We start from the raw sequence: 25110 nt of genomic DNA on the forward strand, positions 1-25110 counted from the left end.
CATTCGGGGTTACTAATGGAGTGGCTGTCTTTCAACGGGCAATGGATGGCCTGGTTAAGCAGGAAAACCTAAGGGACACTTTTCCCTATCTTGATAACATTACCATTGCAGGTCACGATCAACAGGAACACGACTCCAACCTCCAAAAATTTCGGGATGCCCTCCATCGCCGTAATTTGACCCTGAATGAATCCAAATCTGTTGAGTCGCAACCGACCATCAACATCCTTGGCTACTGCGTAGGCAATAGTATCATTAAGCCAGACCCAGAAAGACTTCGCCCGCTCCAAGAGCTCCCGTCACCTAAGAATCCGGCTTCTTTACGTCGGGCTCTCGGTCTGTTTGCATACTACGCTAAATGGATTCCTCATTTTTCGGACAAAATCCAACCCTTGCTGCATGCTAGATCATTTCCACTGGGAACAGCGGCTGTTGCAGCCTTTAACCTTCTCAAAAAACAGTTGGAGAAAGCGGCTCTTCACTCCATCGATGAGAATCTCCCTTTCGTGGTTGAATGTGATGCCTCGGAGGTGGCGATCTCGGCTACTCTGAATCAGGAAGGTCGTCCTGTAGCATTTATGTCCAGGACCTTACAAGGTGCCGAGCTACATTATCCTCCGGTTGAGAAAGAAGCCACAGCCATCATAGAGGCAGTACGGAAGTGGAACCATTTTCTAGCTCGCCAGCACTTTACATTGATCACGGACCAACGATCAGTCGCCTTCATGCTCGATAATCGAAAACGAACCAAAATTAAGAATAATAAAATACAACTTTGGAGGATGGAACTGGCCTCTTTTGGTTATACCATTCTCTATCGGCCTGGCAAGGAGAATGTGGCCCCGGACACCCTCACACGGGCATTCTGCTCCACTATGTCATCCTCCACTCTCATGGATGTCCACAATGGTTTGTGTCATCCTGGCGTTACGCGCATGCTACATTTCGTACGATCACGGAATCTCCCTTTTTCCACTGGAGATGTAAAGAAAATATGCTCAGAATGCCGGCTTTGTGCGGAATTAAAACCTCAGTTCTTCCGCCCCTCAGATGGTATACTCATACATGCAACCCAACCGATGCAACGACTTAGCATCGATTTTAAGGGCCCAGTGCCCTCTTCAACTCGGAACACATATTTGCTCACCATGATCGACGAATATTCACGTTTTCCGTTTGCCTTCCCCTGCTCCAATATGCTGGCGTCCACAGTAATCTGCTGCCTTGAGCAGGTATTTTCTCTCTGTGGCATGCCGGCTTATATTCACTCAGACCGGGGTCCATCCTTTATGTCAAGGGAACTCAAGGACTACCTCTCAGAACGGGGAATTGCTGCAAGCAAAACAACACCATACCATCCCATCGGAAATGGGCAGGTAGAGAGGTATAACGGTATCATCTGGAATTCCGTACGTCTCGCTTTAAGATCTCGGGGCCTACCAGACCAGCAATGGGAAACAGTGCTTCCGGATGCATTGCACTCTATACGGTCCCTGCTTTCTACAGCCACAAATACTACACCTCATGAGCGGTTCTTTGGATTCCAGCGTCGCTCATCTCATGGAACATCACTCCCGTCATGGCTAACTACTCCTGGACCTGTATTACTCCGAAGATACGTTCGGACGTCTAAAAATGACCCTCTTGTAGACGAGGTCGAACTAACCGATGCCAACCCCACCTATGCAAACATACGATATTCCGACGGCCGAGAATCTACCGTATCATTACGGGATCTGGCTCCCTGCCCACCAGGACCTAGTGGGACATCGGGTGATGGCATTTCACCAGGAAACTCTTGGGACCTATCGGGTACCCCTCTCCAGGATCCTGATCGGACACCAACTAGCTTGGTGCCGGCAGAACCCCGTGCTCAAGGTTGCGACCCTCCCAGTACCGTGCATGAAAGTACTGATCCGCCACAGACCAGCTCTGCACCTCCCTCTGAACAGAGGCAGTCCGACTTTGAACCTATTGGGGCTCGCACTCGAAGCCATGATCTCCCCGACCCTTCACAGGGCAATCCAGGCCACACAGACTCTGACCAATGGCCAACCGCATGTAAGCGGACCAGCGACCCTCTACGACGGGAATCCAAACGGGTACGACTCTTCCTTGTTCGGCGGCTGCGGACCAAAAGGTAGACCACAGCCTCCTAATCCTGCAGGAGGGAAGAATGTGATAAAAATGCTAACTTCCGGGAAGTTATGTCATCACTTCCTGTGAACTATGAACTATGAACTGTGTACATACCTCACTTCCTGTAAATGTCACTTCCTGTTGGACTGGTATAAATACTGGTCTGTTCAGTATTGTAAGAGGCTTCTACCAGAGGCATGGTAAAGACCTCTCTTGTATATAGTGTGTTTATAAGTTACTTAAAGCTTACTTTAAAGTTACTTGATGGTCAGTCTCCTTTTCTTACATCACTAGTTATATAGCAAAAACATACGACTGTGACAAGCAGCTGGTACCGGTCCCGATCGGACAGACTGCTGGCGTGCGTGAACAGTTCTCTGGCTTGCGGCCTCTCTTCCTCTCGTCTAGAACCACCAAGTTGGTGAGCTTGGGATCACTCTCAAAAGAGCATTCGACCAGCCCAACTTCTGCTTAGCTCTCCCCTCCACCGTCTGCGTGGGCAAGCCCTCAGGGTGTTACTTTTATTCTCTTTTTAGGGGTGGGCCTGAGGTCAAATTATTGACAAGACCATTTAACCTATAGAGAGTCCCCTAAAACCTCATTACCCAATGGGACGTTGAGTTCTTTGTCTCGACTTCGAGATGAAGATCCTCCCTCCAGGGGTTTCATGATCTCATCCAATTTGTCTTATTGTTTAATCTTTCTGAAGGTTCTTCCTTTGGAATTCATGTCTTATCTCTCTTTGTCTCTATCCTCCCTGGCACAGCAAGTACAGGGCCTGACCTCATCCCCTTTTAATCAGGAGGCCCAAGCCAGAGCTGTCGCACTTCAGGCAGTCGTTATCTCACTTTCATCTAGCAAACGGCCCCATCCTAAGATGGACACCTTTAACCTCCTCAAATTCTTTCATTTCTATGTCTTTTATCCTAATTAACTTTTAATTATCCTTACAAGCAGTTTTGTTAAGCTAACACCAATTCCTACCTTAGCATTATATCATGGCTATTAGTAATAATAGAAGAAACATAAGCATTGAGCCTTAGTCAGTCCAATTAGAGAAACATAAACAAGAATGAAATCCTATTTTGAAAACAAGATTATTTATGGCCGTCACACTGCAGAATCCAATTTGTAGGGGGGCATCTTTTACCCGGTTTACGGTAATTTACCTTCCTTTACCTGGTTTACGGTAATTTACCTGGTCAAGCAGCCTTTTTTTTCCACTGCACTGAGACCAATACCAATCAGCGGTTTCGAATCGCTAAACCCACCCTTCCAGTTCTGACTGGAGGAGCTTATAATTAATGATATATTAAAATGGACAAAACTGGATGCGAGAAAGTCAAACTTTATTAAACTAAAGAAACTACACCACGATTAAAGTAATCACTGTAAAATTGCTTAAATAGGGGAGGGAAAAACGGGCACAATGAGGAAAACGACTAAAATAACAATTCTTAATGAAATTCCCACTTTGCCCCCACCCCTAAGCCTATCCTAAGTTGCCTTGTGGAAGGCCAGAAAAATATATGCTCACCACTTGCAATGCTAGCTCCGTGCCCTACGAGATCTTCACTGTCCCGAAGTAAAGAAAACACCCCAGTGTTTTAAAAGTAAACTGCTGGTGTTTTTACTTCTTAAGACAGACTTCCACGCTGTAGAGAGAGGCACACGGAGGCAAGCCAGAGAGAGAGAGATGCTTCTCAGAAGCTATCTTTATATACCCCAACATTGGGGCTGAGGTGTTCCCGCCCAAATCCAAGTTCATCTGGGCTAAAACAAAAGGATCCAAACCGTCCCCTATTGTCTGGGATGGGTTTCAAATAAAGCTTGGAGTGGTTTGAATGTGTCTACATTCTGGGGCTGAAATGTTCTCGCCCACATCCGGAGTTTTCTGGGCTAACAAAAGGGATCCAACTGCCCTATTGTCTAGTAATGGGTGATTCAAACCCATTAATTCTTAAACTGTTCCTTTTCTGAGTTTAAAAAAGTCTCTTCCGTAGTTTCGGTGTGTTCTCATTGTGTGCTGGGCTTTGAATGGAGTTGGATTACTAGGTAAACAGAAGCCCTTTGTCCTGCGGTCACTGAAACCGCAGCCTAAGTGGATAATCCTTTATGTCAACATAAACAAACATCGATTGCCTCTGAAGGGAAGGGAAACTCCCTTTTTGATTGACAGAATCTGACCTCCACTGCTTTGATCCTCCCCCTTTTCACAGACATCCACGAGCTGCTTCCAAGCCTCTTTGTCCTTGGCCATGCTTTTCTGACAGCCATTTTTAAACCCCTTTGCAATTTACCAAACTCAAGGGTACAAATTTTAATAAAATGTACTGTCTTAAAGTGTGCGAATTTTTCCACAAAGTTCCTCGATTCCGGTGTTGTCCACGCGCCACCCATCTCAATGCAGCCTTTTGTGGTTCTGGGCATGTTTTAAGACATTGTCCAACCCAGAGTCAATTTAAAGTCACGCACAGTCTCTGCCCACGATGTGGATTAATATCTCCAGTATCTTTGGAGCTGAGGGATTTTGCGAACCCCTACATTCCCCCCTTTGGATACTTCCAACTTGCTTGTAGTATCCACTTGAAGAAAGTGAGCAAAATTTCCTGACCCCTGACAAACAACCATCCCCTGTATTTACCTATAGCTACCTGTCACTGATCCCCCAACCCGTCTATTCCCCTCAAATCCGAGAAAGACCGCGGTATGGTAGGCATCTACAGATACATCAGTTACAAAATGTTACAATAAGGGGTCTCATACCCCTGCACCACTTGTTACATTATAACATATTACAAAATGTTGCAATCTTGGTTATACAATGTACACCTCTGCACCACTTGGAACTGTAAAACAAAATACAAAAATCTCCATTAAACATTTGAAACAAAATGCTGAAATAAACCCCGACCATCACGTGCCAATGATGGGTCGCGAAATTCGAGTGGGTATTGCTCCTCCCACCCGGGCAGTAAATGTTCCTTCCACCCCCCTTTAATGGTCTTGAGCTTTTAAAACATACAGAATGGATTTTGCAGAACAGTCTGATCCGCCAGCCCCGAGCCATTCCCTTGTCCCTTTGTGGAGGCGGGGTACCCCTCATGTTTCACAGACCGAGACTGGGGAGTATGGGATCGCGACTCCCAGTCCCTCCCCCTCCCGTCTTCCCTTGACTGGCTGGAGAAAATGATGGGTGCCTGTGTGGCGGCTCTCACTGGCCCCACACTCAAACTTGGATCCCAGATCCGACCACCCACTCATCCTCCCCAGCCACACTTACACTCTAACTTTGCCCGTGGGCCCCGGGTGAGTTCCTCCCTTCCCCGAACGCACCCACGTGACTCTTGGGTCTCCCTCCCTTTTACAATCTTTCCCGGGCCATCACCACCCACTCCCGGGGAATGCGTCCCTATCTGACAAGGCGCCCGCGCTTCCCCACCATGACTCCTCAATAGCGAGGTCTCCCGCAAGTGAAATTCGGTCAGGATAGTGCTGGGTTGGGGCCGTGTCCCACCCAGCTGGGGCCATCTCTTCCGCGTAGGATGAGTAGGCAGGTTCCTCCGGATTCTGTCCGGTTTCTCCTGAAGGTCGCTGCGGGGTCTCCTCCTAGATTTGTCCAGTGGCGAGGTGATCCCCAACATTCTGTATATCTTCATTCGATGCCCAGCTCAGGCTGGGCGAACAGGGCTGCTCCTTTGTCCACTCTCCTGCAAAAAAACTCAAAAGGACATGCAGCCAGGTCTCTCACTGACCTGCTGCCTTAGGTGGAGACATGGTCGGGTCCCTCGACCTCGGACCAAAATACAAACATTTGGCACACTTATAAACTTAAACTTCTACTCAAAACTACTAGTTATATCAAAACTTAAAATTCAAACACCTTAAAATCAAGCTATATACATCAGTTACTTAACACAGCTATAATACAAATGCCGCCCATCTCCGGACGGCCAGGCTAATCTCTGGTGTCACTGTCGCAGATTACTGCTGCCTGCAGCGAAGCTGGACTGCCTCCTGCTTCTTGTCCCTCGCAGCTTATGGCTGCTGATTGGGGACCTCTGCCCTTTGGCTTCTCCCTGGTTCGGGAGACCGCCCTACTCCACTGTAAAGTGGGTGACCATGCTTTCTTGGGCTGGGGCACCCGAAGAGATCTTCTGAGGGGCGTCTCTGTGGGGGAAACTTTGGCTGATGGACCCTGAGCCTGGGTCACAGCCCTAGCTGGCTGGGAACCTTCTCCCCCGATGCAAACAGCCCGCACTGTATAATATACCTGGCAGCCTGCCGGTACTCCGGGTTTGTCTCCTTTTCCCTACCCACTCCTGTACTGGGGGCAGGTATCCCCTCACCACCCGCTGCTGGTGGCTGAAAATCTTCCTCTCCAGGTCCAAAACTTGGTACCAGCTCCTCCCATATGTCCCCTGCAAGAGGAATTGCTATCCCTGCCTCCCCAGGGTCCCACACCATAGGAGGAACCACTCTAGAAGCGGGCTGGGAAGCTTGTCCCTTTAAACAGGCGCCTGCGCCTGCGTGAACCTCCTCCCGAGTCCCTCGGCAGAGACTGTGAAGCCTCTGTCTTCAAACAGGCAACTGCGCCTGCGCAAACTTCCTCCCTGGCGTCCCACAGCAGAGGCTGTGAAGCCTCTGTCTTCAAACAGGCGACTGCGCCTGCGCAAACCTCCTCCCCGGAGTCCCATGGCAGAGGCTGTGAAGCCTCTTGTCTTCAAACAGGCGACTGCGCCTGCACAGGGAAACCGAAGAGGAGCCGCTGTGGTCCTGCAGGCAACTGCGCCTGCATGAACAATCTCTTCAAAGGGCTGGGGAACTGTTATATTATCACAGGCAACCGCGCCTGCACATTCGATTTTGCTGAAAAGGGTAGGAAGAACCGCTGGGTCTTCCAAGCAGGCTACTGCGCCTGCGTGTATAGACTGGGAAGCAGGGACCTTTAAACGGCCAACTGCGCCTGCGCGCGTGGCCTCATAGAGAAAAGGAGCAACTGGGGGTTCCAAGTCCGCGACTGCGCCTGCGCGAACCTGGTGTTGGGAAACCTCTCCCCTCAGGCGCGCGACTGCGCCTGCGCGGGAAAACCGAAGAAGAGCCGCCGTTGTCCCGCAGGCAACTGCGCCTGCGCGAACAATCTCTTCAAAGGGCTGGGGCATGGGCTGGGGAAGTGCACCTGTGCGAACCTGGTGTTGGGAAACCTCTCCCCTCAGGTGCGCGACTGCGCCTGCGCGAACCTGTTGTTCAAAAGACTGGGGAATTCCTGTCTCCAGACCAGCGACTGCGCATGCGCGGGCAGTCTCTCTATAACATCCGCAGGGAACCAAAACACAAGCAGATTCTAAGCATCTATCTAATTATTCTAAGACTAGTCTGAAGAGACTTTTTGTCTCTAGTTCTAATACAATCATGTAAATACAGCATTATTCGCGTCACAATTTTGTTCGCATAACCATATACATTTTGGACACCCCTGATTTCTAACAAATCTACCTCACTTGCCACCTCCAGTTTTTTCCTCCTCATGACCTACATTTTCTAATGTCCTACCATTTCTGATGATGCTGCAGGATGAGTTAAGTTTTTGATGTAACTTGTTGTAAAGTGCCTGGAACTGTGGTGCCACTTCCTCTGGGATCCTCATCTTTGGAAGAATCTAAAGGCAAAATAAAGAGGTAAAATTTAGAATACATTACTCAGATAGTGGCATCCAAGAAAGGCAAAGTCATCATGTAGCTGCATAGCAAATGTAGCCCCGGTTATGAGAATTTAGACTGAGAGTAAGTGTATGCAGCATCATAACAAATAGAGGATACTCGCTGGGTGGTGGCACCATTTCGTCAAACTTACCCTCGCCAATGTCTTTTCATGTCCAAAGAGGGCAAAGGTCACCTCCTTAAAGGTGGACAGCTACTTCAGCACAGCTGGCCCACAGCATGTCTGGATTGTCTCCCGATGGGTGTGAGCAGCCTTGGCCTATAAGCAGAGCAAGTTACTGAAAGTGTTAGCAAGTGCACCCAAAACGATATTCCTTTGTCCTGACTGTAGTGTATGTACTTTTAAGGGGAGAACAACTTTTTACAGCTCCTGTATACTGTAGTACTGGCAGTGACCACAACTGTATATAAACCCTGAGTAAGGATCTATACTTTAGTTTTAGAGTAACCTTCATCCAGTAAACACCTGTTGATTGTTCCTCTGCAGTCTCTGTCGATTTATTGAAGGACAACATACATCAAAATTCACGGATTTAACATTGGCGACGAGTCGATTCGAACCTACCTGCAACTCTGTAGAAGAAGGCCGATTCCACCAGTGCGGGCGTCGATCATCCGGAGAGGACTTGAACATCGCAGAGGAGGCTGTGGAGAGCTGGGCTTGGTTCCCCAGTCGTGACGATCCAGCGCAGCGGGCTGGCAGCAGGTACGGTGCAGACCCTTCCCGGACGGCGGCGGCTGGAGCCGACCGACGGCACAGAAAAAGGCCGAGCAGCGTCGACGGGGTAAGAGAGAGGGTAAAGCGCACAGGGCGCAGCCGGGGTTGAAGACCGAGTGGCATCAACGAGAGAGGGGAAAACACGCAGAGCGCGGCCGGGGTTTCAAGGGCTGAGCAGCGTCCACGGGGAAGAAAAGAAGCGCGGGAGACGCCATTTTGAGCCAGCGGAGAAGAAGGGAGAGCGCAGGAGACGCCATTTTTAGCCAGTCTAACCACACCCAGGGATGCCGAAGAGTGGCAGTGTCACAGTGTTCGAAAATGAAGTCAAAGATTGGGCAACATAGATAGAACGCGTAGAAGTGTACTGCAAGGCGAATGAAGTGCCAGATGCCAGGAAAGCACTGGTATTGTTGAATTCCATGGGTGCAAAAATGGACGGCTTACTGCGAAACCTAGTAACCCCAGAGAAGCCAGTGGAAAAGGATTTTGAAAGCATAGTGGCAATCCTACAGGACCACTTAAACCCCACACCGCTGCTGATAGCAGAAAGATTTAAGTTTCACAAAAGGAACCAGCATAAAGACGAAAGTAATGCTGAGTATTTAACGGAACTGCGCAAACTATCGAAACACTGCCAGTTTGGAACGGGACTAGCAGATACTTTAAGGGACAAGTTTGTGTGTGGGCTTCAAAGTGAAGGAACCCAGAAACGGCTTCTAGCAGAAAAGGATCTTACGCTGGACAAGGCTTTCAGCATGGCAGAATCACACGAAGCATCCGCACGGGGCGTGGCAGCGATACAACGGAGACCGCAAGAATATGGCACAAATGAAATGTCATATGGAGCAGTGAAGTGTTATCGCTGCGGCAGAACAACACACGACCATAAGGATTGTTGGTTCAAGGACCAAGTGTGCAGACAGTGTGGAAAAGTAGGACACATAGCAAGTGTCTGCAGGTCGGGAAAGAAAACCAGCAGCAAGAAATCTCCACAGGAGAAGTACAAAAAGGTACATAAGGTGATGGAGAGTAGTTCAGATGAACAGAAAAGTGATACAGACTCCGGAAGCAAGGAGCTGGGTTGTCTGAAACTCCATAATGTAATCAAAATGGAGGATCACCAAACTATCTGGGTCACGCTCAAGATAGACGGAGTCCAAGTGAAAATGGAATTGGACACAGGATCAGCCCTAACAGTCATAAACCGAAGGGACTACAAGCGGCTAATCTCACATATACCCTTGAGAGATACAGAGATTGTCTTGAAGACGTACACGGGGCAAAAAGTCTACCCCAAAGAAAAAATAAGGGTGAACGTGATATACAACGGCAAGGAAGCACCAAATATGGACCTATATGTATTGCCAGATGGAGGACCACCACTACTAGGACATGAATGGATCCGGAAGATACAGCTAGATTGGCATTCCATACAAGCACTGACTGTAGATGCCAAAAAGGATGACGACGTCACACCTGGACGACTGTCAAAAATGCTAACTGATGCACAAGAAGTGTTCCAGGAGGGACTCGGAACACTAAAAGGCATAACAGCGATGATCAAAATAGAGGAAAATGCAAGCCCAAAGTTTTTTAAGGCCAGACCGGTACCTTATGCGATCCGCCCAGCCGTCGAAGCAGAGCTGGAAGGTTTGGAACGTTCAGGAGTACTATCCAAAGTGGACTGGAGCGAGTGGGCTACACCCATCGTTCCTGTAATGAAGAGTTCATTGAGTAATACGCCTGGGGAACCAAAGAAGGTTCGCATCTGTGGGGTCTTTAAGGTGACAGTGAACCCAGTCCTTCACACGGTACAATATCCACTTCCACGGATTGAAGATATTTTCGCCTCGCTATCTGGAGGGAAATGCTTCACTAAGATTGATCTGGCCCAGGCGTACCTGCAAATGGAGGTAGAAGAAGCCTCGAAACAGTACTTCACGATCAACACTCATAAAGGTCTCTACCAATACAACCGGCTGGTGTTCGGGGTAGCATCAGCTCCGGCTATTTGGCAAAGGGCAATGGATCAAGTCCTGCAAGGGATTCCAGGGACATCCTGATCACGGGCGAAAATGACAGTGATCACCTCGCCAACCTGGAGCAGGTGCTCACTAGATTGAAGGATTATGGGCTCCGAGTTAATTGCCACAAATGCGAGTTTTTCCAGAAGCAGATCTCGTATTGTGGCCACGTTATTGATGAAGAGGGGTTACATAAGTCCCCTGAAAAGATTGAGGCAGTAGTCAAGGCTCCAGCACCGGAAAATGTGTCACAACTGAGGTCGTTCCTCGGGTTGGTGAACTACTACCATAAGTTCTTGCCGAATTTGTCTACAGTACTACACCCACCGAACACCCTACTGCAAACGGGGGTACCATGGAAGGGGAATGACGAATGTAAACGAGCTTTCCAGAAGTGCAAAGAATTGATCACATCAAAAGAGATGTTGGCTCATTTCAACCCAGCACTATCAATTCGGTTGGCGTGTGATGCATCACCCTATGGCATTGGAGCGGTGCTGTCGCACAAATTCCCGGACGGCTCGGAGAGGCCAGTAGCCTTTGCGTCTCGGTCACTAACCTCAGCCGAGCGTAACTACTCCCAGATTGACAGTGAGGCCCTCAGCCTAGTGTGGGGAGTGAAAAAGTTCAACCACTATCTGCACGGGCAGAAGTTCACCTTGCTGACTGACCACCAACCACTTGTCTCCATCTTTAATCCAAAGAAGGGCATTCCGGTGATGACTGCGCAACGGCTACAAAGATGGTCCCTTTTTCTAGGGGCGCACCAATATGATATCGAGTATAAGGGCACGAAACAGCATGGAAACGCTGATGGGCTATCACGCCTGCCACTGCCTACTGCGGAGGAAGCACCAGCAGTGGATCCTGTCGAAATATTTCATTCGACTATAATTGAATGCTTGCCAGTAACTAACGCTGGTATAGAGAAGGAGACCAGAAATGACCCGACACTGTCTCGGGTATATGATTTGACGGTGAAGGGATGGCCAGCACATGGTGACTCACTGTTGCCAGCATTCTCATCCAGAAGAGAACAGCTGTCAGTATGCCAGGGGACCTTGTTGTGTGGATCCCAAGTGGTAATTCCACCCAAGTTAAGGGAGAAATTGCTCAATGAGCTTCACGAAGGCCATCTGGGAGGGGTGAAAATGAAAAGCCTTGCTAGGGCTTATGTGTGGTGGCTGGGGATCAATCAGCAAATTGAGGACCTGACAAAGAGCTGCTCAGGATGCCAGAAGGTCCAAAATGCACCACCACATGCCCCTCTACACCCATGGGAGTGGCCCTCATCTCCATGGCAACAGGTGCATATTGATTTTGCTGGTCCATTCATGGACTCAATGTTTTTAATAGCTGTGGATGCGCACTCGAAATGGCCTGAGGTGATCAAAATGTCCTCCACCACCACGGAGAAAACTATTGCAGTCCTACGGACCATATTTGCCAGGAACGGCTTGCCAGAGCAGATTTGCTCTGATAACGGACCACAGTTTGTGTCCGAAGAGTTTCGAAGATTTATGAAAAGGAATGGGGTAAAGCATTACACATCCGCCCCGCATCATCCAGCCACAAATGGATTGGCTGAGAGGTTTGTACAAACCTTTAAAAAAGCAGTAAGGGCCATGTGCGATGACGACATTCCACTGCAGCATAAGGTGGACAATTTCCTGTTAGCCTACAGAAATGCGACACATGCAGTTACCAACCAGACCCCGGCCATGATGTTCTTTAACCGAAGGTTGAGATCTCGTCTGGATTTGCTCAGACCAAATGTACGAAGAGATGTTGAGAATAAGCAATTCCAGCACATCAATGAGAAGCCGACAAGGAGCTTCAATGTAGGGCAACCAGTCTTGGCCCGCGACTACCGAACAGAGAAATGGCAACCAGGAACGATATGCACACGGCAGGGGCCATTAATGTACACAGTGGATGTTGGGGAGAACATTGTGAGACGCCATGTCGACCAGATCCTAGAGTCACAGGAACGAGTCAACCCCAGGTCTCGCGTACCTGGTGATGAACCCGACATACAGGTAGCATCTACCCCAGAAACAGTAGCATCGGAAGCTGATGAACCAACCGATGACATGGGGCCAGAATCACCTCTGCACCAAGAGCAAGACACTCAGGAAAGGCGCTATCCAGAAAGGATCAGGAAGCCTCCCCAAAGACTGAATTTATAAATGGACTATTTGCAGTTAATGTTGCATGTTAAAAGTGTTAATTGTTAAATGAATGTTATGGTACTGTTAATCTAAAAGGGGAGGAATTGTAGTGTATGTACCTTTAAGGGGAGAACTACTTTTTACAGCTCCTGTATAATGTAATACCGGCAGTGACCACACCTGTATATAAACCCTGAGTAAGGATCTATACTTTAGTTTTAGAGTAACCTTCATCCAGTAAACACCTGTTGATTGTTCCTCTGCAGTCTCTGTCGATTTATTGAAGGACACCATACATCAAAATTCACGGATTTAACACTGACAACCTCGTTCTCTGTGCTAAGCCTTCTTGCATTGCATGGCCTGATATGATTCTTTTGCAGGTGACCAGTGAAGTGCAATGTGTGTGGTATTAAGGTCCCCACTGCAAATGTGCCATGCAGCTTCTCTTGTATAAAGCTACAATAGACCTTAGAAATTGCATTCACTCGCTCAATGATCTCCAGCTTGCTGCTTTTACAGGTAGCAGCTCTTTGGTACCAAACAAGACCATCCTCCTTCATTGTCCCTCCTGAATTCATACTTCTAAATAGTAATGAAAACAGAAAATGCTGGAGAAACTCAGCAGGTCAAGCAGCATCTGTGAAGAGAGAAACAGAGTTAACATTTCAGGTCTGACGAAAGGTCATCGACCTGAAACATTAACTCTGTTTCTCTCTTCACAGATGCTGCCTGACCTGCTGAGTTTCTCCAGCATTTTCTGTTTTTATTTCAGATTTCCAGCATCTGCAGTATTTTCTTTTTGTACTTCTAAGTAGTCCTTGTTAAAGGCAAGAAGTTTTGACACCACCCTCAGGATACACATGCTGCTGAATTGTTGTTTTTTTCTACAGAGCAGCAAGCGGCAACTCCCCTTTAAGGGTGAGTAGCAGCCCTTTAAAAGTTAATGGCGTGCCCAATTTTCTAATTGGCTGCCAGCCAACCAATCTGCATATTGTCCAAGCATAATTATAAATCCAAACATAAGATTTCTTTCCACATTACTTATGTATTTACCAGAACATAGCTGACAGGTAGCTTGACAGAATTGATTGGGAGCTCTCCCCTCCGCTGCCCCCCCCCCACCCCACCAAAAGATCTGCCACAGACTTTTTTTTCCTACATCAGCTATTCTCTGTGCCGACCTTTCCATTTTTACAGCTGACTCACAACACAATTTAATTTACTGAACAAAGTCCAATGCCTAGAAATTCGGTGGGCTGCGTCACCAGTTAGCGCCTAAAGAGGGCACTCAGTGGCTTTAGCGCCACTGGCCACGCCTCCCACGATATTTAGCTGGGGCGCTAATGGTGGCGTTAGCCTGTTGCGCTGCGCCGCAACCGATGACGTCATCGGTGTGCGCAGAGCCCCGCTACTGCCCCGATCACGATATTTGGTAGCGCCCGCCTCTGTAGCGCCATTCGCAAATCGCGCCCGGTTCACAGGGCCTACCTGTGGCGGGAGTGGCGCAAATTAAGGTGGAGGTGCGGGACGGTTGTTTTTTTCGGCGGCCGCCTGCCAGCACCTCCGTCCCCGGCCTCCTGATCTCCCCCTGCGGCAGTGCCGGCTGTTTTCCGAGAGCCCGGCACTTCTCCTCGGTGCCGGGCTCTTTTGCCGGCACTCGCGATCTCTGATCACGCTGGTGCAGGCCGCTCCCCCTTAAGAATGGGAGGAAGGCCTGCAGTACCGCGGCACGTTGCGCTGCGATATTCAGTTTCAGCGCCCTAAGAGGGACGCGGAGCGCCTCGAGCAGCGCCCCATGTCCCTCTTGGGGCGCACAAGCTGAATTTCCGGCGGTCGCAACTGCTCCGATCGCAGCGGTAATTCCGGCGCCCAGGCGAGCTGGGCGCCCCGTTTGCGGCTCCACCGAATTTCTCCCCCCAAGTGTTTCTTGAAGAGACCTTTAAACAAATTCTTTACAATTATTGGAAAAGCTCAGCAGGCCAGGCAACATCTGTGGAGAGAGAAATAGAGTCAACGTTTCAGGTCGAAACCCTTCTTCAGTCCTGACAAAGGGTTTCGACCTGAAACGTTGACTCTATTTCTCTCTCCACGGATGTTGCCTGGCCTGCTGAGTTTTTCCAACATTTTCTGTTGTTATTTCAGATTTCCAGCATCCGCAGTATTTTGCTATCATACTATCTTTACAATGATTAAAGCCCTGAATTTAACCCGGGGCATGTTCTGGACAGGTAGGTGCGGGGGTGGGGGTGAGGGAAACCCCCATGGACTCCTCGGCGTGAGGCTGTGGCCATTTTAACTCCTGGGCCCCATTTAAATTTCTCTCCACCGTCTATCGTTCAAAGCTGGTCAAAAAGTTATCGAGCGGTAGGCTGCTTTGCCGGGGACCAAAGGGAACGGCAAGGTAAATGAAAGGAGGGTGTCAGGCCTGATCGCTGCTGGAGAAGGGCAAAGGGAAGGACTGGGGGAGAGGAGGCTCAAGATTTCCTGTTCAACCTGGGCCACAAGAAAACTTAAAGTGTAAAAACAACTTACCTGGTCCTCTTCTAGCCTGATGCTGGTTGCTTCCAGCTTTTGCTAGTGGGTTAGGCGCCATGTGGACCTTCCAATCCTGGGAATTAAAATTGTTTTGTGTTGCTGATGACCTCATCAGGCTGCGACTTTCCCACTTTAATTAGGTCCTCGCTTGCCCGGAGTGGGCGGCCTCCCCACTGCCGGAATCCTGGAAGTTAAAGTGGCATGGGGTGGGAATGCATAGCAATGGGGTGCAAGCCCTCCCTCCACCCCATCGCCATTTTAACTAGCTGCCCGTCCTATTTGTGCCAGGCAGGCGGGGATAAAATTGAGGTTGCTTCCAAAACTTCTTTCTTTTTCTTATTACATCCATCTTAGGCTGTCAAGAATGTTCTCCTTTCCTGTTTAATCATAAGAATTTTTCTTGAAACTTTACCTACACAGAAAAATATGTTCCCTGGTAGGGCAGTTTGTTCGTGCCCTAAGAAGCTGTATTGTTGAGCCATGGGACATCAGTCACATATGTTCAAGTAGTGCTTACCCTAAGGAAAGTGAGGTGGAAAAGGCAATTTCACCCGTGCTGCTGTCACACTGCTTGTAGTTGGTTCAAAGAAATCTGGATAGCTGGCATGTAAGACAACATCAGGTTTGCTATCTTAAGTTTAAATGTTTGCACAGCCTAGCAGAGATATCAAAAAATGATGAATTTGTGTCTGTGGAAATGTTAGGCGTTGCCTGCTGTACAGAGTCACAAAGCAAATAGAATCTGATTATTTGGAGTCACTCTATCTGCTGCGATGTGATATTTTCTGAAAGGCTTAAAATGAAAATGGCTTTACAAACACCCCAATGCACAACTTAGTATTTGGGGAAACCATGACATCATTCAATGTGTGAGCTGGGAAAGGGACAAAATTTGAATAGTCGCGTGCAGGCTGTAGTGACATGTAGTCCTCAGTCTTAATGTTGTGTTCATCGAATCGGGAGAGATGCTTCTATTGCCTGTGGACTGGGCCAGCACTGCTTCGGAGTGATTTAAAATATGAATTAATTCCTCAACTCCCAGTAGTATAGAGGAAAATATACTTATTCTATTGCTTTAGTCACAGGTTGAAGTTCTGCTGTTGGTCCACCAAAATTCAGAAATCGTTTGTTTCTTAATGAGCTGTTTATGGGATTTTGAACAGAGTGAGACTGATAAATCTCCATGGAAAAAGCATGTAAGTGTCTCTCTACATTTACTAGCAATCAGGGCTTCTATTGAGTAAGCATGGAGTGAAACTTAATTGGAAGATTATGAAGAAAAGTTTGGAAAAGCAGTGATGTCAATATGTTCCTTCATTGCAGAAAGGCAGATAATGGCTGCGATTTTTTTCATTGGAGGTGGGTTGGGTGCAGGTGATGTGGTTTCCAGTTTCCAGTCCCACCCCCAACTGTATCCGGCCCACGGACGTAATTTTACGTTGATTGACCTTGTTAAGCCCGCCCTGCGGGCTTGCCGGCCAATTAAGAGGAAGCCGGTCAGATGAAATCATTTGATGATGCGTCATCTGCCGGTTTTCTTAAAGGGACCATGCACAATTTTTTTTTGACAGCTGATTTCTCAGTGTTTGGCAGCATTGAGGTGCTGCAAGCACTGACAATCACTGTACAAAGGTGAGCTCTTGCACCAAGGCGCTCCAGTGACTCACTCCTTAGGCTGGAATAAATGGCAGCTGCAGGTGAGGTGACAGACGTGATCTGTCACTGGTGAAGGAGGCTCTCCCAATGAGGTGGCACTGGACATGGATTTCAAAACTTGTTACCTAAAGAAATGTGTAAATGCATTAAAAATGAATTTCCCAACATTTTCTTACCTCTGAGATTCACCAGTGCACCATTGGATCCTTCACACCACTTCTGCAGCTGTGATCAATCCAGAAACATTACTGCATACTTGCAACATGTCGGGAAACCCGAGGCAGAAGCGGCAAAATTCAAAAATAGCCTGTCAGCTACTATCAACTACCTGTTAACAGGCAGGTAATTAGCTTTAATCCTCTTCCCACTGCTAGGTGTCTGGTCCATGCGCAAATCCTGACATTTGGGAAAATTGTTTGGAGGCGGGTTGACGGTGGGATCAGAACCTGCTGTCAATCAAAATGATTTTAACCTTTGACCCGCCTCCAAACTCGCCCTCTCAGTGCCGATAAAATCGCGGCCAATGTCTGACAATATGGAGCAGTGCTGCCAGCCTTTTGAAGCAGTTTTACTGAGAACATTTTTAAAATGTTAACATTGCTATAAAAAAACCATCACACATGACTTCAGTTGACCTCAAGGGGCTTCAGTTATGTGGAGAGACTAGAGAAGCTGCGTTTGTTCTCCTTAGAGCAGAGAAGGTTAAGGGGAGATTTAATAGAGATGCTCAAAATTATGATGGGTTTTGGTAGAGTCGATAGGGAGAAACTGTTTTATGGACACAGATTTAAAAGACTTGGCAAAAGAAGCAGGGGTAGAGGAGGAGAAATTATTTTTCGCAGTGAGTAGTTATAATCTGGATTGCAATGCCTGCAAGGGTAGAAGCAGATTCAATGGTATCTTGGAAAAGGGAATTGGATACATAATTAACATAGAAACATAGAAGATAGGAGCAGGAGTAGGCCATTCGGCCCCTCGAGCCTGCTCCGCCATTCAATGAGATCATGGCTGATCATCCAAGTTCAGTACCCTGTCCCTGCCTTCTCCCCATATCCCTTGATCCCTTTAGCCTCAAGAAATATATCCAACACTTTCTTGAATATATTTAATGAACTGGCCTCCACCGCCCTCTGTGGCAAAGAATTCCACAGGTTCACCACTCTCTGGGTGAAGAAATTCCTCCTCATTTCAGTCCTAAATGGCTTACCCCTTATCCTTAGACTATGACCCCTGGTTCTGGACTCCCCGGCCATCAGAAACATCCTTTCTGCATCTAGTCTGTCCAGACCTGACAGAATTTTATAGGTTTCGATGAGATCCCCTCTCAATCTTCTAAACTCCAGTGAGTATAAGCCCAATCGACACAATCTCTCCTCGTACGTCATTCCTGCCATCCCAGGTATCAGCCTGGTGAATCTTCGCTGCACTCCCTCCATGGTAAGAACGTCCTTCCTCAGGTAAGGTGACCAAAACTGCACACAATACTCAAGGTGCGGTCTCACCAAGGCCCTGTACAACTGCAGCAAGACATCCTTGTTCTTGTACTCGAACCCTCTTGCTACGAAGGCCAACATACCATTTGCCTTCTTAACCGCCTGCTGCACCTGCATGCTTACCTTCAGCGACGGGTGCACAATAACACCCAGGTCTCTTTGCACTTCCCCTTCTCCCAATCTATTGCCATTCAAATAATAATCTGCCTTCCTGTTTTTGCCACCAAAGTGGATAACCTCACATTTATCCACATTATAGTGCATTTGCCATGTTTCTGTCCAATCACCCAACCTGTCCAAATCGTACTGGAGTTTCACGACATCCTCCTCACAGCTTACCCTCCCACCCAGCTTTGTGTCGTCTGCAAATTTGGAGATATTACATCCAATTCCCTCGTCCAGATCATTAATATATATTGTGAACAGCTGGGGTCCTAGGACCGATCCATGCGGTACCCCACTAGTCACTGCCTGCCACTCGGAAAACGACCCGTTTATTCCAACTCTTTGCTTTCTGTCCGCCAACCAGTTCTCTATCCAAGTCAATACCTTGCCCCCATCCCATGTGCCTTAATTTTGCACGCTAATCTCTTATGTGGGACCTTATCGAAAGCCTTCTGAAAGTCCAAATACGCCACATCCACTGGTTCTCCCTTATCTATTTTGCCAGTTACATCCTCAAAAAATTCCAGTAGATTAGTCAAGCATGATTCACCTTTTGTAAATCCATGTTGACTTTGTCCGATCCTGTCACTGCTTTCCAAGTGCTCTGCTATTGCATCTTTTATAATGGACTCTAGCATTTTCCCCACTACTGATGTCAGGCTTACCGGTCTATAATTCCCCGCTTTTTCTCTACCACCTTTTTTGAATAGTGGGGTAACATTAGCTACCCTCCAATCCATGGGTACTGTTCCAGAGTCTATCGAGTTCTGGAAGATGACCAGCAATGCATCTACTATCTCTAGGGCCACTTCCTTAAGTACCCTGGGATGTAGACCATCAGGCCCTGGGGATTTATCGGCCTTCAGTCCCATCAATTTTCCTAACACCATTTCCCTACAAATACTGATTTCTTTCAGTTCCTCCCTCTCATTAGACCCTATTTTCTCTGGCATCTCTGGGAGGTTATTTGTGTCCTCCTTTGTGAAGACAGAACCAAAGTATGTATTTAGTTGGTTGCCATTTCCTTGTTTCCCATTATAAATTCCCTTGATTCTGACTGTAAGGGACCTACGCTTGACTTCACCAATCTTTTTCTCTTCACATATCCATTTTACAGTCAGTTTTTATGTTCCCTGATAGCTTACTCTCATATTCTATTTTCCCTTTCTTAATTAATCCCTTTGTCCTCTTTTGTTGAATCCTAAACTGCTCCCAATCCTCAGGATTATTGCTTTTTCTAGCCAATTTATATGTCCTCTCCTTGGATCTTATGCTATCCCTAATTTCCCTTGTTAGCCATGGTTGAGTTTTAATGATCATTTAAAAAGGGGAAAAAATGCAGGGCTATGGGGAAAGAGCAGGGGAGTGGGACTAATTGGATAGCTCTTTCAAAGAGCTGGCACAGGCACGATGGGCCAAATGGCCTCCTTCTGCATTGCATGATTTTATGATTCTACATGGCTGATGATTTAAAGACATCTTCAAATGGGACTGATGATGGTCTAGTAAACTTTGTGAACTATTCTACTGCCCTGAGGTTTTACGTCCTGAGGTCGTGAAAGGCGCTATATAAATGCAAATCTTTCTTTCTTTCTTTTGCCCTATCGTAGTACAGGAAACTTTCTGGTATCCGGCACTGATGGGACCGAGCTGGTGCCGTACCATCAAAACTGCCGTAGAAACCAGCGTTAATGTTAAAACATACGGAGCTTTTGAGCTCCGTGTGAATCAACAAACCCTGATGTTTAGCAACAGCTTCAAGGCCGCAGCTTAAAAGCGTCTCTGTAGCTAAGCAACAGCTTCAGCTAGACCTTGCAGAGCCTGACTGGAAAAAAAAAGCAACGAGAAGTAAAAAAACTTATAGGAAACGGCTCCTGAATTTTGCCGGTAGATAGAGCTTTCCGGACATTTAACCTCCGATTAAACGAAAGTTTCCTGTGGTACCATAGCCCTTTAAAAAGGACTGTCTGGTAATGCCATCCACTGGGCTGCAAAGGGTGATGCTGTGTGTTTGTGCTCCTAACACCCTACACTTCTTCAGGTTCTTAATCGTGGATAGACTGTGAAACTGAAGTGCTGAGTGGAGGGCATATGGTTTCTCAATAGAGAGGGAAAAAATGTCCTGGTTTTCTCACTACCTTCCTTCCAGATTTCTCCCACTCTTAATGATGTTTTAAATTGACCTTCCTAACCGGATTCTGACTGTATATTCTGGTCAAGGTGGGGTGGAGGAACAAAGGGATCTCGGAGTACAAATACCCAAATCACCAGAAGTTGCAACACAGGTTAGCAAAGCCATAAAAAAGCAAACCAAGTACTAGGGTTTATTTATGGAGGGATAGAATTGAAAAGTAGGGAAGATATGCTAAACCTGTATCAAACCTTAGTTAGACCACACTTAGAGTACTGCGTACAGTTCTGGTCACCATATTATAAAAAGAATATAGAGGCACTGGAGAGGATTCAGAGAAGATTTGCAAGGATGATACCAGAAATGTGAGGGTATACATATCAGGAAAGGATGAACAGGCTGGGTCTCTTTTCTCTTGAAAAAAGAAGGCTGAGAGGTGACCTACTAGAGGTCTTTAAAATTATGAAAGATTTTGATAGAGTGGATACAGAGAGAATGTTTCAACTTGTGGGGAAGAGCATAACTAGAGGCCATCAATATAAGATAGTATCCAAGAAATCCAATAGGGAATTCAGGAGAAACATCTTTACCCAAAGAGTGGTGAGAATGTGGAACTCGCTACCACAGGGAGTGTTTGAAGCAAATAGTATAGATGCATTTAGGGGGAGGATGGGCAAGGGTATGAGGGAAAAGGGAATAGAGCGTTATGCTGATAGATTTAGATGAGGAAAGACGGGTTGAGGCTCGAGTGGGGCATAAACGCTGGCGTGGACTGGTTGGGCCGAATGGCCTGTTTCTGTGCCGTATATCCGATGTAATCCTATGTAAGTGGCTCTACCATATTTTTTCCAAACAGCATTATGGGAAATCCACACATCAAAGGAAAGTCGCTGTAAAAGTAACTTAGTACAAAATCTAACAAGATCATCTCAATGCCAACTCTATCTGCAAAAGTTGAAGCCAATCTGAATATCTGTTCAAATCAAACACCAGTCTATTTGCAAGAATACACAACCAGACCTTTCACTTAGATTCACCAAAATAATAGTTGACTAAGAAAATTATATTAGGATTATATCCTCCGAGTTCTATTTAAAACTAAGGTGTGATTCCAGCTGTTGTTCAAGGTGAATATTAATGTTGTTTATAAAGTGAACAGATTTCAGTTGCAGCAATTTGTTTATTGATTTTGATCATGAAATAATGTAATTACTGTGGTAAGATGAAGCAATGTCTTCAGTAAGTGCTGTAATAACATTGAGCTTCATTTTTCCTGCAAGTCAATGAGAGAATGTATTTCACAAATTGTGGTATTGGGCAGCAATTACAGTACTGGAGCCATTCGCTTCTACACCAGTTCAGATGCCAGCACATAAAGAATTGAGACAATTTAGTTATTTGCTGATAAATAGCATATTAAAAATATTGACTCTGTTCATGGCTTGTAGTGATAAACAACTGCTCCAAGGCTTACAGTTGTGATTAAGAATGTGTGTTTGAATGCTTGGAGCCAAAGGATTATATTGTACACTCAAGGTCATTTCGGCAACCTCGAGGACACTAAACTAATGCTGTTGTTTTACTGTATCTTTGGACTAAATAAACCCAGTGGAAGATGTTCGCCCACTGTGGCGACCAGTGAAGCAAACTGAAATCTGCATAGTGATATCAGCAAGCTGCTATTGCCTGCTGAATAATCATTTAACTGACAATTTTGTAATGCATGTTTGTGTTTATTGTAATGCTAAACAAAATTATTTTATGATTTCTTGAGCACTACATAAATCATATAGTCAGCAGTCATTTTTAATCAGATAAATATTATGTAGCTTTGTTATTTTGACATTGCATAAGTCAGTTTTTTTTGCTGTTGTAATTTGAGGATTGTATTTAATTTCTATGCAGTAGAAATCTCTTGAAGCGGTCGCTTCTTTTGTCCAGTCTTTTCTACTAAATAAACATGGTACAGCACCTAGGAAACAAATTGGTAACTGAACAAGTATTTCCTTTGAATGGTCATCCTCATTAACAGGATCTCCATTAAATTGTATGCACTTAAGAACATACAAGAAAAGGCTATCTCAAAGCTATTGTAGCTCATCCCTCCACTACGTTAACTCATTGTGACACCTAATTTATTTGGAATAACCCTAATGTTTTTTTCTATTATCTCGGTTGATAGATTATTCTAAACGTTTATCAAGTTTGTCTTGATATGTGCATTCTAAGTTTACTTTTCACTAATTTCCTCTTGCGTTCTCTGGCCGTACTTTCTTATTCATGGACTGATTTGTGTGAATAAATAAGTATAGTGAAGTATGATGTAAAGTGTAGGTACCGAATTAAAAAGAAAAAAAAATGTTTTAATCCAGTGTATTGATCAATTTTTATATTAATTTAGCCAGAAAAAACAGAGGCTCATGTGCTGTCAACTGACAGATTGTGGCAGGTTTGAAGTTTAGATTCATATCTGGTAAACCATTTACAGCCAGGAGCTGAAAGACTCAGCAGGTTTTTCTACCAAGCAGTTTGATTTAACTTTGACATATATCAAATCCAAACCAATGTACTTTCAATCTGCTATTCTGTATTCTATTAATTCTACAAGCATGCACCAACATGCACTGCAATCATGTTGTACAACTGAAATGTACACCAGTACTGCTTGCACAACACAGATGAGATGTGATTTCTGTTTAGTTGCTGGTTATTAACGGTGAAATTGTTCAACTTCATACCTACAGCAGAATGTATTTTCTTTTCACGTGTACAATTAAAACATGCTAGGCAAAGTATGCTAAAGTCCAAATGATTATGATTTTTAGTTTTATTTCTGAACCTAAATGACACTTTACAGAGTGAGCACCAATAAAAAAAAACATACCTTTAGTTTCAAATATCCTTCGTTCTATCAGATTCTGAGGCTTGAATTTTGTTGCCACAGGGATGGAATAGAACATTTTAGATCACATGTTCTCTTATTTCCCAGAAAGCAGGGCTTAAAATAATCAATGTAGTGTTACCCTAGCCTCTGGCACATGCATTTACACACTTAGGAAAAAAAATCAGAACTTTAATGTGATTTTTTTTTTGTAAGCTTAGTTAGGTTATAGAATCGTAAAATCATACAGCACTGAAGGGAGACCATTCGGCCCATCATGCCTGTGCCGGCTCTATGAAAGAGCTATCCAATTAGTCACACTCCCTTGCTCTTTCCCCATAGCCATTCAAATGTTAACGTTTTAAGTATTGATCCAATTCCCTCTTGAAAGTTACCACTGAATCTGCTTCCACCACCCTTTCAGGCAGCGCATTCTAGATCATAAACACTCGCTGAGCAAAAACATTTCACAGAATCACAGAATCACAGAAATCACACAGTGCAGATAGAGGCCATTTCAGCCCATCGAGCCTGCACCGACACATGTCCCACCCAATCCCCATAACCCCTACACCAACACATATCCCACCCTATCCCCATAACCCCACGTATTTAATCCCCCCTAACACTAAGGGTCAATTTATCATAGCCAATCAACCTAACCTGCACATCTCTCCTCATCTTCCTCCTGACTTCTTTGCCAATTATTTTAAATTTGTGTCCTCTGGTTACCGACCCTCCTGCCAGTGTAAACAGTTTAAAAAGTAACACAAAATGGACTGTTTTTGAACTTTCTTCCTTTATTAAGAGATTTGTGCATATTTTTTTGAGGATAGCTATGTTTCTTAAATCACATTTTCCAGCGCGGCCCTACCAAAGCTTCTGTATACCATGTTCTTTGCTTTCACTGCCTAATTTCATCATTGTAATGATAATGTGATCTTTCTTGTATTTAAAAGGAATTGGATTGGAGTCACGCGTGCTGAGGAAAATGTCAGATATGCTGGAAATAATAGTGAAGCGGATGGAGCCACTGGCTAAACTGGAGAATGTGAGCGACTTCAGAAAATTGGAGGAACTCAGCTCTGCTTTAAATCAGTAAGTGCCAACATGAAAGGAACCAATTTAATAGCTTGTAGACTTTGATAAGTCTACTGCCTAGCTTGCTACGTGCTAACTAGCAGCCTTAAAACCTGAATACTAGCTTGCTGCTCAAAGAGTTTTGGCTTATGAAGAAATACTGCAATTTTTTATGAATCAATCCTTTAAGAATGCACAAATACATCTACTGTATCCAAATTAATTGTGACTTATCATTGTTAGTTTCTATTCTACAGAAAGCTCCACAGAAAGTTTAATGTTTAGCTTTTGGGTGTTATAAAATATCCGAGAAATTATCATCCTGTTTTTATTAAAATGAGAGATCCTTTTAAACTGAACATTCCTATGTCTGAAAATGCAGATACTTTACATT

General features: G+C 45.8%; 1 protein-coding gene across 1 annotated transcript in view; it reads left to right on the forward strand.

The window, feature by feature from the left end:
- The window catches only part of mgat5b (alpha-1,6-mannosylglycoprotein 6-beta-N-acetylglucosaminyltransferase B), a 1090939-nt gene that overhangs the window by 166234 nt on the left and 899595 nt on the right, over positions 1 to 25110 (forward strand). Inside the window, exon 3 of the mRNA XM_085963547.1 lies at positions 24596 to 24734. Within this exon, the coding sequence (XP_085819673.1) occupies positions 24596 to 24734 (139 nt within the window). The remainder of the gene's footprint in view (positions 1 to 24595; positions 24735 to 25110) is intronic.

This window comes from Somniosus microcephalus, chromosome 21, assembly GCF_052327205.1.
Source record: "Somniosus microcephalus isolate GS21.2 chromosome 21, FLI_Smic_1.0, whole genome shotgun sequence".
NCBI lineage: Eukaryota > Metazoa > Chordata > Chondrichthyes > Squaliformes > Somniosidae > Somniosus > Somniosus microcephalus.